General features: G+C 36.3%; 1 protein-coding gene across 3 annotated transcripts in view; it reads right to left on the bottom strand.

The window, feature by feature from the left end:
* Window positions 1–19,361, bottom strand: part of EXOC6B (exocyst complex component 6B) — a 713,614-nt gene that overhangs the window by 613,459 nt on the left and 80,794 nt on the right. For all 3 annotated transcript variants that reach the window (XM_017876764.1, XM_017876771.1, XM_017876776.1), the window contains exon 2: window positions 2,386–2,551. In XM_017876764.1, coding sequence (XP_017732253.1) covers window positions 2,386–2,551 — 166 coding nt within the window. The remainder of the gene's footprint in view (window positions 1–2,385; window positions 2,552–19,361) is intronic.

Genomic DNA, 19,361 nt, shown 5'->3' with positions numbered 1-19,361 from the left:
AAAAACATTAAAAATATTTATTATCAGGGGATTACTGATAACATTTTGGTATATAGTCTTCTAATCTTCTTTAATGCTTATTTATTTACATGTAAAGTATGTGTATTTAGCTTATAAAAATAGAGTCATACTGTTCATACATTTTAATCATCTTTATACAGTAAGCAAACATCTCTAATACTTTCCAATGTGAAATATCCTCTATACTGTAGTTTATTATTATTTCAAATAGATGTACCATAATTTCTTTTAGTAATCCTCTATTAAATGATGTTAGGAACACTTTTAAGTTTTACCTATTAAAAGAAAACATTATATGAACATCCTTGTACATGCACTTACAGCCTTAGAATAAATCCTAAAACTATGTGGGGTTTTAAGTATTGGCACCTTATTGTTCAAATCTGCATTCCTTTAATTTTTTTCTAAATTGTAGAGCTCCTTTGTATTTCTTCTTATGTAAACTGTATGTTATTGTGTATTTCTCAGTTTTCTATTAGAATGTTCACATTTTTCCTATTAATTTATCAAGAATCTTCATATATAAGGATATCAACAATTTGCCATAATGTGTTTGTAAGTATTTTTTATTATCTGCCTTTTAAGTTTTAATTTGTAGGTACAATAGGTTCTTTCCTTTTAATGTTATTACATCTATCAATTTTTTCTTTCTGGTTTAGAAATTTTGTTTACAAATGTCTCAAAATAATATAAATATTCACCTATATTTTCTACTAGTTATTTTATGGTTTTATTTTTTATATTTAACTCTTTAGGTCCTTTAATTTTAGTATGTTGAATAAGGAAAAGACCTAACTTACTTTAAATGAAAATAGTTAAGCATTAAAGAACATTAACAATAAATCAAAAGACTGTTACCTCTTGAGTAGAGAAAGCAACTGAGAGGGGTACTAATGAGAGATTTAATTGTGATGGCAATATAATATTTCTTAAGATGGCTGGATACTGTTGTACAGGTCCATAAATTCTTTTTTAAAACCTTAGGACCTAATGTGTTTAAACTTAAGAATTTTTGAAATTTTTTAAAGATATTAAGGTAAATATTGATATTACATAATACCCCTACCCAATGGGGACTAGGATAGCACCACATAATCAAACACACTAATATTTCTGCAGCAAAACACAAAAATTCATGCTAAATAAAATAAGAAATTTGATAGTTTCACATGATTTAGGTCATGTTCTACAATCAAGTTTCAAAATTATTATAGCTTTAGAATACAATATAATGTCTGACAGCCCACTTTGCCCCTCAGTAAAACTGTGTCTTTGCTTTCCTTACCAATAATTTTTAAAATGAATTTTATACTCACTGTCAAGTTAACCCCATGCCCAGGAAAATCTTTTTAGGATTCTAATTCAAATTTCAATAGGAAAAAAATAATTAAAAGCATAAGGACTTGAAAGAAGAAAATAAAACTGTTATTACTTACAGATCATATGAGGAGTATTTACAAAGAAAACTCAAACTACATATAAATTATTAGAAATAACAGAAGAGCTTACTGAAGTAGTTAGATTTAAGATCAATAAGCAAAGTGAGTTATCTAAGATAAGTGACTTTGCTATGCCAGGGACCAGACAAATATGCCTAGCCTCCTTCCTGGACCTTAAACTGTCACATCAAGAAATAACCTTCATTCTTTGGTAGAAGACCCTCCATAACAACCACTGGTTTTTTTCTTTGGCCTAGGTGGCATGCTACAAAGAGTTTTATAGCAATGCCTTGAAATTCTGTCATTCTACAATGATAGCTTTTATCCAGCAAGGATAGAGAAACATGAAGAGTCAAACTGAGTTGCTATTTAAAAGAACCAGCTACTGATCACTGGTTCTGGTCCACATGTAGTTATCCCAATGAAAATATAACCTTAAAAGGGTATTCTTGGCCGGGCGTGATGGCTCACGCCTGTAATCCCAGCACCTCATGAGGCTGAGGCGGGCGGATCATGAGGTCAGGAGATCAAGACCATCCTGGCTAACATGGTGAAACCCCATCTCTATGAAACATCCAAAAAAAATTAGCCAGGCGTGGTGGCGGGCACCGGTAGTCCCAGCTACTCGGGAGGCTGAGGCAGGAGAATGGTGTGAACCCGGGAGGTGAAGCTTGCAGTGAGCCGAGTTCGCACCACCGCACTCCAGCCTGGACGACAGAGCGAGACTCCGTCTCAAAAAAAAAAAAAGAGGGGGGTATCATTTTAGCTAAAAGCCATACTCTCAAGAATGTACGTTTCAGTATAAATTCCTTTCTAATTATACAAAAATCTTCAATGTGTTCTGTGTTATAATCCTTAATCCTTTAATCCTAATGAAAACCCCAAACACAGGACGGAGAAACAGTGTCTGTTAGAGCCGTCTTACTTTGAGTTTCTGAGCTTCTCCTCTCACTTTCAGCAGTTCAGTTATAGAGTCCACAAAGCCCTGGTAATGAAAGTTGCACATTTTCTCAATTTCTCGGTCGTGATTACGGATACGAGTTTCAAGCTTCTCCATGAAACGTCCATGTTCTTCACCATCATAAACAGACCTTTAAAAGAAAAAGGCACGAAGGTTATATCACGGTTACTTCTAAGAAGGAAAACAGAATTACAAATCCAGAAGCAAATTTGGTTTTAGATATTTAGGGCACTTAAGCCACATAATAATCTAATTGTACATTAACATTGCCTCACTGTTAAATGAGTATTTTCAAGGAAAACACAAACTTCTGCTTTCTTATTCATTCCAGAATATTTGAATGCCTGACAGTATTCGTCACAAAATTCTCATCATAAAATTAAAGGACTGAACTACAACTCCCTTGTACCTTTCTTTCTCAATTTAAGTAGTCTAGAAAAGCTCATTTTAGTTAAATCCAACTATCCAATTGCTCCATGACTATATTCAAGAAGTTGAACACAGCTAGAGAAAAAACACACAGCTGTGCTGGCTAGACTTAGGGTAGCCATGTAACTGCAAATCTAAATTAGGCAGTCAATATCGCTAGATAATCCTACTACAACTATTCCCCCATCTCACATCACAGAAAAATCACTTTGTATTCTAAAGTATTTATGTGTGGGAACCTTACCTTGTCCTCTCCTCAAATGTTCTTACCTTCACTCTCAGCTGCTGATCTGACTATATACTTTACAGAAAAAAAACAGACACAAAGAACTACCTCCTCTTCCCTCACTAAAATCAATCAGTCTACTTTACATCTGTAGCTCCTACTTTCTACCTTCCAGTAATGATAAAATAAGTGTTTCAAGCTCTTATCTGCAATTCAGTCCCTCCTGTTGTCTCAAGAATTTTATCCCTGCAAGTTTTCCCTTTTATCCCTCCTCGGTAACATATATTTCTCCCTCTTTACTAGATGATTATCATGGCTATATAAACATGACTTTTATTTAAATATAATTGTTTTTATTTTTTTAACAAAAGATGAAGTCTCAATATGTTGGCCAGGTTGATCTTGAACTCCTGGCCTTGGACAGTCCTCACACCTTTGCCTCCCAAAGTGCTGAATTTACAGGCATGAGCCACCACGCACAGCCTATACATGTCTTTTTAAATCCTGCCCTTAACTACACATCCCTCTCCCCTTCCCAGCAAAACGCCCTTCCACTTCCTCACTTCTTTACCTGAATAAAGTATTCATCGTACTCCACCTAATAGCAGCATTTGATATGGTTTTATATTCTCTCCTTCTTTAAACACTTTCTCCTGTAGACTTCAATGATACCACACTAACATGTTTCTTAACCTCTCACTGATGTGCCTTCTCAATCTCCATTCTCAGCTCCTCCTCCTCTATTACATTCCAAAGTATTCCTAAAACCTCTTCTCTTCTCCACCTATGCTCTCTCATTAAGTGAAGCTATCTAATTCCATGGCTTTCAAATATCATCTCTGTAGTGCTGATTTCCTAATCTACACCTATAATTCAGAGCATTTCCCTGAGCACTAGATTCAAATATCCAGCTACTATTTAACTCCAATTGGGTTTTTAAAAGCCATCTCATTATTTAATATAGAAAAAAATCTTTATTACTAACATATCCCCACTCTCATACCAGTTCCTCCTCAAATTTCCCAACAACCTACCCACCCCATCACAGCTAAAGGCACTATACAGTTGCCCAAGCCAAAAATCTAGGAATGACTCCTAATCTATCTCTTTCCGTCATATACTCTATCCAATACATTAATAAGTCCTGACAACTCAACCTCCGAAACATGTCTTAAAATTTACCATATTCCACCATTTCCACTGCAACAGAATCTAAATCTACATTACCACCACAATGGACCAATGCAATAGCCTCCTAACAGTCTCCATTCTGCACTTTGCATGTACTCCATCCCCTGGCCCAAAACAGACACTCCACACAGTAACGAAAATGATCATTTTCAACCAATAATTTAGATGTTATCCCCCTGCTTAAATCTCTCCAACAGCTTACCTTTATAAAAGAATTAAAATCTTGAATCTTTATTGCTGCCTATAAGGCCCTACATAATGTAACCTCACATTACCTCTCTAACCTCATTTCTCTCCTCTCTCTAGTTCCCACCCAAATTCCCTTCCATCCTCTATGTTCCAGCTACCCTGGCTTTTTTTAAAGCCTCTTCCTGCCTCAAGAATTTTGTTTTTCCAGTTCTTATACTAGTAATGCTCATCCCCTATACCTTTGAACAATCTCTTCCTCCTCATCGTCCATGATATGTTGTCTATCTCTGCCTCCCCACAACCCACCTCAACTAGATTATAAGCTCAAGGGCGAGAATTTTGTCTGTCATACTGTACCTCTATAACAGTGCCAGACAGGTAGTAGACAATAAGTAAACATTCATTGACTAAAGAATGACTAACACTATCTCTAAGGACTCTTTGATTTCTGACATTTGTTCAAGAAATACTCATTTGCTCACTGCCAACATTTTCTGGTTCTATAATCCTTCCTGAGTACTGGATCACTATCCTGATCTGGTGGATCAGAAACCACACCCCCCTCAGGAGGTCAGTTCTACCATCCAAAACTCAGCAGTAACCGTAGATGAACCAAATAGTCATGTGCTGCATAATAATGTTTTAGTTAATGATAGACCACATATACAATGGTGGTACCATTGTATTATCTAGTGAAGTCATAGCCTTTGTAACATTGCAGTGCAACACATTACCTTTTCTATATTTAGATATATAAATACTTACCAGTATGTTATAACTGCCTACAGTATTAAGTGCAGCAATGTACTGTACAGGTATGCAGCCTAGTAGCAATAGGCTATACCATATAAACTAGGTGTGTAGTAGGCTATATACCATCTAGGCTTGTGTAAGTACACTCTATGATGTTCACATAACACAATCACCTAATGATACATTTTTCGGAACATATCCTCTCTGCTAAGCAACATATGACTGTACATGTTTGGCTTCCAGTCAAGAGTCTGAACACTTACTTCAGAAAAGGCAAAGCAATCTGGGAGATTGTCAAATAAATTACAAACAATCCCTGCTTTGACAAGTAGGAAAACTGTAGAATAACCACTTCCCTGAAAAAACTGTTTGGAATACATAACAGAATCTACCACTGACATTTCAAGTAATCTCAAATAAGCTTAACTTTTCCCCTTTTGAAAGGAAAGGAAAAGAAAGGTTTCCATGTAAAGATACCATTTACCTTGACACTTGGAGAACACGAAGAATCACCAAAAACTCCTCAATATAAACTGCATAAGCTGATATATTATTCAATATTAGACAATCTCTTGGTTTCAAATTCAGTACACCCTGACTTGATTCAGTATACCTCTAAGTTAGATGGCAAGTATACTTCATTCTACTGGGTAAAACTTCTGTTCATTTCTTCCCTCCAGAGATCTACATTAACATCATAAAAGACATCCTCACAGAAAAGCAAATTCCAAAGTTAAGAAATTCAGAGCTTATATTAATAATGCCTCCCTAGGCTCTCTGATCTTCCCATTAAAAAAAAAAATCAAAAACCTAAGAAAGGAAAGTGGATTTTAGCTGCCTATGTGGCCTTCATCTTAGCACTGTAATTAGCTTGCTCTATATAAGTCTTTGGCCAATCCAGTTAATCCCTGTGACCCTCAAGTTTCTTATTTAGAAAATAGGAAGCAATCAATTACAATTCTCTTAAAAGTACTAGCTTAGCTTTAAGTATCCACAATTCACCTCCATTTTCAAGTTTAGTCAATAACGCTAAGATCATACATTTGTAGAAGTCTAAATAGGCAGTAGTTCAAAACAAGTAAATGGACCGGTGGTAGTGGCCCATGCCTCTACTCCCAGCACTTTGGGAGGCCAAGATAGAGGGATTGCTTGAGGCCAGGAGCTTGAAACCAGCCTGGTCAACATAGTGATATCCCATTTCTTTAAAAAACAAAATAAAACACAAGTTAATAAAGTTTCTACCTGCTTATCACTACTCTCCATCTGTTACTCCTATCTTAGGACCATTATGATTGTAATATTCTATTTAATTATTATGCAGAATAACATGAAAGGTTTGCAGTGGATCCCCAGAGTATTTTGAGAATTTAAAAAAAAGAAAGAATAAAATGTAAAACACCAATATTTAAAACAGGGGATAATGACTATATTTAAGAGACTTTGTGTTCCACAGGTATGTTTCAGGAAATCCATGATTCCCAGATCCTATGTGAATTTTGTATATATAGGTAGATGTACATATATGCATTTTTAAGAAAAAAAAGGTTTCCCATAGTTTCCATCTGGTTATCAAATACATTAAAAACCACAAATTGAAAGATTTTATTTCAAATTGTCTACCAAAGGAAAAGGCAATTATGAACTGACCACTATCTACCAGTTCACCATGAATCAGCATTTCAAGTATATTTAACTATAACACCTTGCTAACCAACATATCCTTCAGATATAAAAGGCTAAAAACAAAAATAAACAAGACTTAAACACTGAAAAGGTCAGAAATTTACTACTGAAGCCAATCTAATATCAGTAGTCAACATTGCAGTTGAACAAAATGTGGCTTTTCTCTTTTAACAAATACCTTAAGGTAGAGAAAGACTGCCATCTAGTGATGGCCCTTTTCTAACATTCCTTGAAATGATGTGGCCTTACAAGTAAACATGACTGCTTAAAAATCTAAAAACTGTATTCCATAATACCTATTTGTCAGAGACTTATAGCTGATTACTAAATGATATGTAAGGTACATACCTCTAATGTTTAAATTTCCATTACTATTAGAAAGCAGGATCTTGAGAACAAAGGCATAGGTTTTTGACATGTCCAGGTTATATTGCAGTTAAACAAGACAATCTATGGAATAAACTGCACCACTAGTTTAATTATTTGTGATTATCTCAATATTATTCTAGTACTTGGTAAAATGCAAACAAGAAGAAATATATGGAAATTAACTAAACTTTTTATAGCCTAAATTTGACTCAACTAAATAAATGCTGCCATGTGGAGTATGGTTTCCAAAAACCCCCAAATAAACCACCGGTTTTTGCAAAAAGTAAATTATTTATCCTAGTATAACTATCTGGTGCATAGTTCTAGATTTGATAATAATACTATATCCATATCCCACCTAAATTTCATGTGCATATTAAGAGATCTTAATTCATAAAATGGCACTTGAGTAATTCTATTGAACAATTATTTACCATTCCCCTGTACTGAACCACTGCAGGATTGTATCACTTGCTTAGAGCCTATATTAACTCAAATTTGCTTGTCAAAGAAGGAGGAAAAATAATGTTATGAGCATTATTTCATTTAAATCCAATGCATCTTATAAATTGGACATTATTCCCATTTTATAAATGAGAAACCTGTAACCCAAGAAGATGAAGCAACTTGCCAACTTCACATAGCTACAAAGTGTCCTCTCTACTGCATTAGTCTATCTCTTAGAACAAGGAAAGCAAGCAGATGGCATGGGCCCCCAAAATGTTAGTTGAAAGAGGTCTTAGAGATGGAATACAAAACTCTCATTGTACACTCAAGGAAACTGAAGTCAAGGCAAGTTAAATGCCTTAATCAAAATTACATTGCTTGTTACGACACAATTAGGCCTGACCCCAAAGAAAACAGAAAAGCTAATGCAATATGAAGCCCAACACAAAGCTAAGTGGTTTAAAAAGAGAGAGAGAGAGAGAGACAAACTTCTACTTCAGGATGAGTAAGTTGCCTATTAGTTGTGCCTATGCAACTATTCTCTTCTTCCTCCTATTGGAGGAGTCCCAATTCATTCTGATATTTCTGTCCTACCATAAAGGATCAATATTAATTATTCTGTAAACCAATCATGGTAATTGCATTCTCTTTGTCAGTGACCAGTTAATATATGGTGGTGTGACACACTCATCTCACCAATGAGAAGGAAAATCTGTCAGTGAGGGTCCAAGAAAAGGTTTTCTTTCTTGAAGCATTCAGGAAAAGAAACTGCTTTTCCAGCCTTAGACATTGTCCTGTGAAAGCATAGTGTTTGAGGATGCAGTAACCACTCTGAAAAGGAAGAAGATATTGCCCAAAAAATCTTAGAATGGCAAAGGGGAAAATGGAAAAGCACTTGGCTCTTCAATAGTGATGCAATCCTGAAACAGCCCTATCTCCAAACATCATGTTATATGACTTAATAAATTTCCCATTGTTTAAGCCACTTTCCCTTGATATCCTGCTACTTGCAAAGGAAAGTATCCTAAATGACGCAACATTGTTCAGTCTTCAAAGGTAACAAGCAAATCAAAGAAACAACCAAGAGCAAGTCAGAGTCTACACACTGCAAAGCAATCTTGTTCCCTGGACCTACGCCATTCTTCTCCTTTTGCTTCTAGTTTACTTAGGAGTAACTCCCATTTGCCCCTCAATTTTCAGCTTGCACCTTTTCTGGGAAACCTTCCCTAATCACATAGACTTTATTACGTGTTCCTCCTCGGTGATTATCATCTTTACAGAATTTATTAAACTATATCTGATTGTCCATTCACTTGCCAATCTCCCCATACTAGAATGCTAATCTCCTTGTGGGGAGAGATTATGTCTTACCCATTTTAACTCCACCTCCTGGCACACAGCCTGGCACAGAGGAGGTCCTCCATATATGATGAAGATGGAGAAAGAAAAGGAAAGGTAGGAGACTAACTGATGAGGATTTCTAGTTGTTTCAGAGGTGGATGCCAAAGTGCATCTCATGATACAAAGCTGTTGAGATGTTTTCAGAACCACGGAGAACTTCAAGACACAATGAACTGAACATTTCGGGTTTTGTTTTTGATTAATTCAAGGAAAAATTCCAGAGTTTATTCTGGTCTTTTCTTTTCATATATATGTTTTAAACTTCTGTCATGGTTTTATTCCTCAAATATTTTCTTCTCATTAAGCTCCATAAAAGCATCATTAGTATTTTGTTTATTCCAAATGTTAAAATAAAGTGGAAAACAGATTTGTGCATGATATTGAAAGAGAAACTGCAGGAGGTCAAAGGGAGTTTAACGTCCCTTCTCCTTACTTCAGTTTGTCTATCAGTTTAATTCCAACCTTAGTATTGTAATCTGGATATTCTGAGTGCATAAAGATGAAGCAGATCAATCAGATCATTATTAATGGCAGGAGAAGCATATGCTAGTTAATGAATTCTAACTGAACACTATACCCAAATATTTTTGTACTGCCACAGGAGATCAAATACATTCAAATCCTTTTTCCAGCTCTAAAGATACCAAGGTATCCAACTGGCTTCACATGAAGATAGCCCATATAACCAAAAGAATGCTGTGATGCAGATCTCTCTCAAGGCAGGAAGGGAATCCCAATGATAGCTATCTTTAGAGGAATAAAAACAGGGTGGAGCAGTTTCAACTGACACCTAGCCAAAGGGCCTACTAAAACCTGGTTTTGGTTAAATACCGCAGGAAAGTAGAGAAGGGGAAACTGTCACAAAACATCGGTCAAATCAACAACAGACTATTAGGAAATAAACTCATGAAAACAAGGAAACTCCAAATTAAGAACATAGAGACTGCCATAACTGCTACTATGATAATGTCACACTATTAGCACAAGTAATCACCATTAGTAACTGAAGATATAAAGGCAAAACAGGATTGCTAGTGGCTTCACTTTGTCCTTTGTATCTATTTGTGTTAAGTGCAAAAAGATTTTATTTCATTGCATCTTTCAGTGGTGGTCATGAAATCTGGCAGATAAAAGTTAGATCATGAATGTGGCTGCTAATTATAAGATAAGATATAAAAAAGTAACTCTACAGCCTGGTGATAGTCATGAATCTAACCTGGAAAACTGCTGAAAGCAGAGTACTAATACAATTGTTTAGGAGTTATAATACACTTGGTAGGTTAGCTCTGGTTTCACTGCATCTAATTCAGTGTGTTAAGTTTAACACTTAAACATGCAATGTTGGAGCTAAATGAAACGACCAGTTAACTTAGTATCTATCATCAACATAATTAGTCTGAATCTAGGGCATGTTGATAAAACCCTTTCAGATTCTTTACAAAAGATATTAATTAGTAGGGTGGTGCAAAAGTAATAGCGGTTTTGCCATTACTTTTAATTTTTGCCATTAAAGGGGAAAGTAATTGCGGTTTTGCCATTACTTTTAATTTTTGCCATTAAAAAATGGCAAAACTGCAACTACTTTTGCACCACCCTACATATTTAATTAAATAATTACTCTGAAGAGATGTGTAAATATTAAGAGACTATGTATTAATTATTGAAACATGATTCTACTGAGAGAAACAAGAAAAATGAATAATTGTTGGAACACTTCGGTCTCCCCACTTAAAATTATCATTATGGTTCCAGTGATAGGTATCACTAAGCTATTAACAAAGAAAGACAAACCACTAATGATTAACACTAGTATGGTAGAAACACTGCAGTGAATAGTCATAATCCACTTAACGCATGTAGATTTAATGTGGACTTAACAAAATAGACCATGCAAGTTTCCTAGAATCTCTGAATCAAACCCTAATAAATGTAAGTAACCTCACGTGTAGATGTATATGTTGTATATATTATGTATATAAATGCATGTATTATATATAGTATATATGCTATATATGTGGGAGACACATATATACATATACATACCTCAAACACACACAGGCATACATACATACATACATACATACATACACACACACGCACACACACTTTTTCTAATTCTTCTGAGAAAGAACCAGACCTAACAATACCATATTCAACTCCTGGTCCAATTTCACCCATAAGCGGTTGTCTGCTGATAACCCATGGCCAAAAGTGACCACAATTTAAAACTCTTTAACTCTATAAAAGCAATTAAGTACATGAAAGAGGATGGATGAAAGGCATCAGAATAGTTTCCATCCTAAAACATAATAAAGAACAAAGCAGGCAAAATAGGATGAAGCTCCATGACCAGTATGGAAGATTGGATACACTGTGAAAAACATTTCTACTATCAAACTCCTAATCATCTCTAACCACCTCTAACCTAATCTCTCTAATCACCTCTGACCTAATGCTTCTATTTTATAGCCATATAGAGAAAAAGAGACATGGCCTATTGCCCACACAAGGTGCAGAGTCAAATCAGAGGCCTTCAAATGAATGAAGCCAAGATACCCCAAGATACATCCTTAGTAAAAGATAAAATAGAAAAACATTTCCCCATAAAGGGAGACTACAAGTAAACTTGCCTATCTGGTGTTGGCTCTGGGTGAGGGAAGGAGAAAACTCCCATGACAATTTGAACTCACATCCCAGCCTTCTCACAGAAGGGAGGTCTACACTAATACTATCAGTATTAGTGCCTCTACTCTGTGAGGTATTAGTGCCTCTACTCAGACTCTGTGGTCTGAGAAATCTCAACTGACAACCTATTTTTAAAGTAGTCCCAGCATGGTTGTTAATACCCTCAAATAACTGACTGAAGCAAAGGCAAATCTTCTCCAGAGAAATATACCTTTACCCATACTTCTAGGAATTCTCACAAATAATACTCCTTAGAACTGGAACTTAAGTATCAATAATCATAAAACATACAAGGAAACAAAGTATAAAAACAAGAATCAGAAGAAACACAAATAGCAAAATCAGGCTTGCAATGGCTTAAACATTAATATGTATACATTAAAAATAAATGTGTAAGATGTTTAAAGAAATATAAAAGTGAATTACCAAGAAAAAAAAAAAAACTATCAGAAATGAATATACGAACCCAAAATATCTGAGACAGGTCTCAGTCAACTTACAAAGTTTATTTTGTCAAGGTTAAGAACATGCCTGTGACATAGCCTCGGGAGGTCCTGATGACATGTGCCCAAGGTGGCTGAGGTACAGCTTGCTATTATACATTTTAGAAAGACATAATACATCAATCAACACATATAAGATTTAGATTGGTATGATCTGGAAGGGCAGGACAATTTGAAGCAGGGAAGGGCTTCCAGGTCATAAGTAGATTTAAAATTTTTCTGATTGGCAACTGGCTGAAAGAGTTATTATCAGTAGAAAGGAATGTCTGGGTTACAATAAAGGGTTGTAGAGACCAAGGTTTTATCATGCAGATGAAGCCTCCAAGTAGCAGGCTGCAGGGAGAATAGACTGTAAATATTTCTCATCAGACTTAGATTTTCAGGTTAACTCTGGAATGCCCTTGACCGAGAGGAAGGGTCCATTGAGATGGGTGGGGGCACCTTAAAATTTTATTTTTAGTTTACAAATAGATAAACTGGAAATGAAATATAGAACTTTTAGAATAAAAACTATAATAACTGTTATTTGAAACAAGAAATGGAAAGGAAAATACTTAACTGAGAGGTGTATATATAAAAAGTACAAAATGCAGAAACACGAAAGATGGAAAACACTAAAGAGAATGGAGAATACAATGAGTTTAATGGGAGCTCTAGTAAGAAATAAGAGACAGGTAAATTTTTTTTTAAATAGTTGAGAAGTTCTCAGAATTGATAAAAGATGTAATGAAGTTGTGACCCTCAAAATAAAAAGACTGACCCATAAGCCTTACCAAAAGTAGCCCCATCTCTGCTCAGTTACATCTAGCAAACATTTAGAACTGGCTGTCTATTTATCCCTTCTCTTCATAGCTAAACTTTGGTAGCGTGCAGAACCTTGCTATGACGGAGCTAATTATATAAATATATGGACCCCTAGACCCGTGAAAACTTTTGGTATGTCTTTTATCAGCTCATTCTTCCATTACTACAGCATCATTTCCAAACTGTCACCATTCTCTTTAAGATGCTAATCTCAGTCCTACAACTTTTACAACAAATGGCATTGCCATGTATTACATTTAAAAACTTCAGGCTTACTAGGCACAAAATATTATTAACTTCTTGCATTCGAATACACGTCTGTCTATATCTCTGTCTACCCTGATATTTGTTCCTTCTTATCTCTATGAAATAGATAGGGCATCTCAATGCAAGACTAATCCTGTGTTCTCAAAATCTCGTATCTCTTCCACTCCAGGAAGGTTATTCCATCAATATTTTCTTCGGTGGGGGAAAGCTGATTTCTTTCAAAGCATGCCCCCATCTTAACAAAACAACACAGCCCATTATTTTAAAGAAAAAAAATGCACTAAATGAAAGTCTCTTCTGATAAATTTACCTCTGGCACCTTTCCCTCCCTTTCTCTTCTTCTTTCTCTCCCCCCACCCCTCCTCTCTCTTTCCCCTCTCTCTCTCCCCCTCTCTCCCTCCCTCTCCCCTGCCTTTTCTCAGTTAAGATCTTAAAAGAGCACACTACACTTACTGCCTCCATTTCCTCAAATTACACTTGCTCTTCAAACCAGTGTAATCTGTTTCTTACCTATACCACTCACAATGAATCTATTCTTGCTAAAGTCAATTAAAGACTATGAATTGTCAAATCAAACATTCACTTTTAAGTTCATCATTTACTTGACTTCACTTTTGTATGTGCCACCACAAACTATCCCCTCTTTTTAAAATCTCTATTCCTGGGGCTTCTATTACACTCCTTCTTGGTTCTCCCCATTCTCGGTCTCCTTCAATAATTCTTCTTTTTCCCTCTACCCCTGAATATCTCCTTGACCATTTCTTCTCACTCTTCATATATATATATATATACACCCTCAGAGATCTCATCAATACCTCAGTTGTTAGTATTAAACAAGTCTGGTTACCAAACCAGTAATACCACCAATAATACCAGGATATATCTCTGTCAAGTCCTATAAACCTGAATACCTAACCACCATTCATCCTCAAAGACATCGCAAACCGTGCATGTCAAAAACTACTCAGCTGGGCGTGGTGGCATGTACCTATAGTCCCAGTCACTCGGGAGGCCGAAATGGGAGGATCTCTTGAACCCAGGAGTTCAAACCCAGCCCAGATAATATGGCAAGGGGCATGTCTCTTGAATTTAAAAGAAAAAAATAATTATTTAACTTTCTACCCAAACACACATTTCGCTCCTAGTATTCACCATCTCAATTGAAGATAACACCAGCCACTGAGTTACCTAAACTAGAAATATGTACGTTAACCTTGACACCTTACTTCACCTCACACCTCCTCATAGTCACCAAGACCTATCGTTTCTAATTCCATAATGGCTCTTCTATGCTCTTTCCCCTCCCTATTCCCCCCAGCTACTGCCTTGACTCATGTCCTTATCATCTCTCTTCTGAACATTGTTTTTATCACTTTCCCCTTATATTGGTAACAATCCATCTTCAATACTTCTTTGACAGTAATTTTTTAAAATGAGACCTTGTACTTGGAAATTGAAAGACAGAAATACACACACATACACACAACTTTAGGATCTTGTTTCAGGATCAAGTCCAAAGTCCCTAGCATAGTATGTAAGACCCCCTCCATGTCCAGTATAATCTCTGAATACTCCCCACATTCACTCTACAACTCTACTTGAAGTTCCTTGAGTGTAGCATGTATTCCCTCTGCCTGCAATCTCCTTACCATCACTTCTCTGGCAAATTCCTACTCATCTCTCAAGGTTCAGCTCAAAAGTCAACTCTTTCCTAAAACGTCTCTCCTTAATACAACTACTATAACCTGATACAGAAGCTCCTCATCTTTTAGTTTTAGGATTTGTTTTTGTTTTTGTTTTGAGACAGGGTCTCACTCTGTGTCCCAGGCTCAATCGATCCTCCTGCCTCAGCCTCCTGAGTAGCTGGGACTACAGGCAGGCACCAACATGCCTAGCTCATTTTTTTGTAGAGACAAGGTCTCACTATGTTGCCTGGGATGGTCTCAAACTCCTGGGCTCAAGCAATCCTCCCGCCTTTGCCTCCCAAAGTACTGGAATTACAGGTGTGAGCCACCATGCCCAGCTCAGAAGCTGCTCTTCTTACCAACAAGGTAGAACATATGAAACTATTCATAAAACAAAGCAACCATGAAGAGCTTAAGCTTGCATACTCTGGAGGAGTTTACACTAAACAAGACCATGAGTCCATTCTTTAAAGATTCGAATTCAATACTATTTTTCTCCTACTTGCTGATATTAGGCATCTTTTCCCAAATGAGACCAATTTCTTTTTTTTTTTTTTTTTCGTTTTGGTAGAGATGAGATCTTGCTACATTGCCCAGGGTGCTGTCAAACTCCTAGCCTCAAGCAATCCTACCACCTCCGCCTCCCAAAGTGCTGGCATACAGGGTGTGAGCCACCACACCCAGCCAAATTTAATCTACAATAACAGTCTGTTGCAGTATGTATTAGTCTAGTTCTATTTATTTCATTTTTTAATAGTTTTTTTTTTTTTTTTTAGAGACAGTATCTCACTCTGTTGCCAGGCTGGAGCACAGTGGCACAATCATGACTCACTTATAGCCTCAAATTTCTGGGCTTAAGGGATCTTCTAGCCTCCACCTCCTAAGTAGCTGGGACTACAGGCATGCACCACCACACGCAGCTAATTTTTTAAATTTTTTTTAGCAGAGATGGGGTCTCACTACGCTGCCCAGCTGGTCTCAAAATTCTGGGCTCAACCGATCCTCCCACCTCAGCCCCCCAAACTGCTGAGATTATGAGCATGAGCCACTGTGCCTGCCCACAGTCTAGTTTTATAAGGAATATATTTAAAAATCTGTATTTTTAAGGATGAGACAAAATCTATTGAAGCACCTAGCCCTATCCTTGATAAGGAGTGTGTGATAAGGATATAGGATAAGAGTTACTCCTTAACAGTCATGGTATAATCATTCACCAACTGGCTCTCACTTTGACACTGTATAAATTTGAACTGGTCTTGAACCTATGAAGCCATATGTGGTTTGAGGTAAATTTCACCAGGAGTACTGTCATCTTGTTTTGCCTCAAAGTTCTTGAACAAATGCCTAGTATTATCCAGAAGTTACATTAGGATAATGGGCCTAGAAATGAATGGGCACCACTACTAAAGATATTCACTGGTGGAAAGCATAGTTAATGTCCTTTTACTTTGGAATGTTTATTTGTTCATATTTTTGAAAGGGTACTACGGTGAACACTCTATACAGTAATGACTTATTTACATGTCTATCTGCCCTATAAGACCATGAGTTCCTTGAGAGTTTGCACCTGGAACAATGGCTGTATCCCACAGAGAAAGCATTATAAAGTGACGAAGAGCCAAAGCAGTGCCCAAAAATGTTTCAACATCTCAACTTTCCCCAAAGAGAAGCACTAGAGTTCAATAATAAATATTTTTACCAAAAAGTCAATTCAAGTTCTAGCAGTGCAAATAATTTGCACTTCAGCTAAAATGTTAAATAGAAAAAGAAAGAAACAGAGGAAGAAAAGGAGAAATTTAGAAGGCTAAAGGAAATCTATTATAGAAGGAGAGTAGTGTCTGGCAATAATTTGTTATTTCCCTAGCTCTCCTCTAACCTTCTCTGGAAGCTAGGAGAAGGAATATGATTAAACTGCAACAAGACCTGGTTCTGAAGAGAACTGATGTTTCTGGCCCTTGTTGCCAACAGAAGGGGGAGGGTGACAGCAGTCCCTACGGGCTTTTAGAAAAAATTGCTTCCAGGTGGAAATTTTTTATGGTACTGAGCAGCCTGGAGTTTTTGCTTTACTTCTTAACTACTGATGATTAAACCATGGACAATCAGGCTGCAACAATGGAAACAGTTAGACAGACAGCTCTGAAACATCATGGTTACATGCTCCAAATTACAAAGTTAACTCTCAAAGGGGAGAAACATTTTATTGGCAAAATCTTTTCTAAGGGGACGTTTTAACTGGGGCGGGGGGGGTGTCGGGTGGAGTCTGTTAAAGATTTATATTTGGTAGAATATAAAAGTAGCCAAGCACTCTGTATCATAATGATAAACATCAGTCCCATGCCAAACCTAGACACTGTAATGTAGAGTCATAGGGAGCTGAACAAAGGACAATGCTAAATGTCCTGGTATTTCACAATTTTTCATTACTTTGTTTTGGCCTGGATTAAGCATTCTATTAAATGATTATCATAGATGTCTGTAGGGAAATCCAGCCACACAACATGTGGGACAGCTAAGTCGATTTATACCTAATCATGGTTCTGAAAAAAGTTGTGACATATATTTCTGAATTTAGAGCAATGGCTCAAGAACATTAGCAAAAAAAAGTTACTTACAATAACAACTCATGAAAAGCACACAAAAACAAAGACCAATTATTTGACCACCCAGTAATTTAATCTCGGCTATTTTATTACCGCAATATCATAAAGACCATTAAAGGTTAAATTCAGCCCAAAATTATAAAATAGTAGTAAAAGTAAGCATTTTTAAAATATGTGCCAAATCCTGTTAAACATTTTATATTCATTAACTCACTTATTCCCCAAAAATAATCCTAGCAGAAGTTATTATCATCATTTTGCACATGAAGCAACCTTTCTCACATTGCCAGTACATAGAAGCACTTATCTTTCCCAGGTTGCCATAGTTATACAAAGGATAATAAAATGAAGGAAACAGAATGAGGGAGAGGAAAAGGAAGATGAGTAAATGGAAGAGGAAGAGGAGAGCAAGAAGGAAGGTGAGGTGAAAAACACAGATGTAAAACTATATACACATTCAATATAAAGTTAAATATGTCCAAATATTTTAATTCAATTCTATAGAAAACAATCAAGGACAGAAAGAAAACCAGCAAACTAATACAATGTTTAGATGATGCAATTCTGAATTTTTTCTATTTCTGTATTACTTTATCTATTACTTAAATAAACACGTATTGCTTTTCCAACTGAAAAAATAAAATGCATTTAAGACTCTAGAATAGTACCTGGTTCATAGTAGATGCTCAATAAAATATTATTTAAAATGAAAACCAAACAACAACAAAAGTTCAGTGTAACTAGAAGTCTAATTTTCAATAATTATCTAAAATGAAAAAAATGCTTAAAACAATAATGTAGTGGTTAACTATAACAAAACGGAGTCACTTATGTCAAAATTTAACCAATTGAAGTAAGGGAAGGCCATAAAGAAACTCTCTTCCTTGCATTCCTGAAATACCTGGACATCTTGTTAGTACTTGTAAACAGAGCAAACAGAGATTATCACAGGAATTTCCTCTGGCCTACAGTATTTCAGATAAGATATTCAAACCTGGACAGTTGCCCAGCAACAGCTATCTCCCCAAATGAATTAGTGCCAACTCCTACAATGTGTCCCTGAGATCAATGAGCTTTGTTTCAAAGCAGTTTGTGTAAATTTCTATTTGTCTTTAAAAATTCCCAGTTTGTCCTAGTTTTCCTTATGTGGGCCTATGATTTTCATAGCATGTACACCCTAGGTTGCAAACCTTTGCTATTACCAAATAAACTCTTTTGTTCTAAACAGCCTATCTCTCTGAGTTCCTTTTTTAGGTTGACAAATGAAATGAAAACTCCTCAGGATCAATCCCTCACAAACCCAAGAAGCAATGACCACTGGTGAGAATTTTTAAAATTTAGTATCTTTTCCATATTCTAACTTCCTCTTGTAATTAATCATGATATCAAAATGGTTTTAAAACATATATATGGGCCAGGCACAGCAGCTCATGCTTGTAATCCCAGCACTTTGGGAGGCCGAGGCAGGAAGATTGCTTGAGCCAAGGAGTTTGTGACCAGCCCAGGCAACATGGCAAGATCCCAATCTCTACAAAAATTGTAAGAATGAGCTGAGCATCATGGTGTGTGCCTGTAGTACAGCTGTTCAGGAGGCTGAGGAGGGAGGATCACTTGAACCTTGCAGGTCAAGGCTGCTGTGAGCCATGTTTGCACCACTGCACTCCAGCTTGGGTGACAGAGTAAGTGAGACTCTGTCTCAAAAAAAAAA

Source organism: Rhinopithecus bieti, unplaced genomic scaffold (genome assembly GCF_001698545.2).
Source record: "Rhinopithecus bieti isolate Rb0 unplaced genomic scaffold, ASM169854v2 scaffold_1058, whole genome shotgun sequence".
NCBI classification, from domain to species: domain Eukaryota; kingdom Metazoa; phylum Chordata; class Mammalia; order Primates; family Cercopithecidae; genus Rhinopithecus; species Rhinopithecus bieti.
The sequence above is the reverse complement of the archived record's forward strand: the minus strand, read 5'-3'. Positions and strand labels throughout refer to the sequence as shown.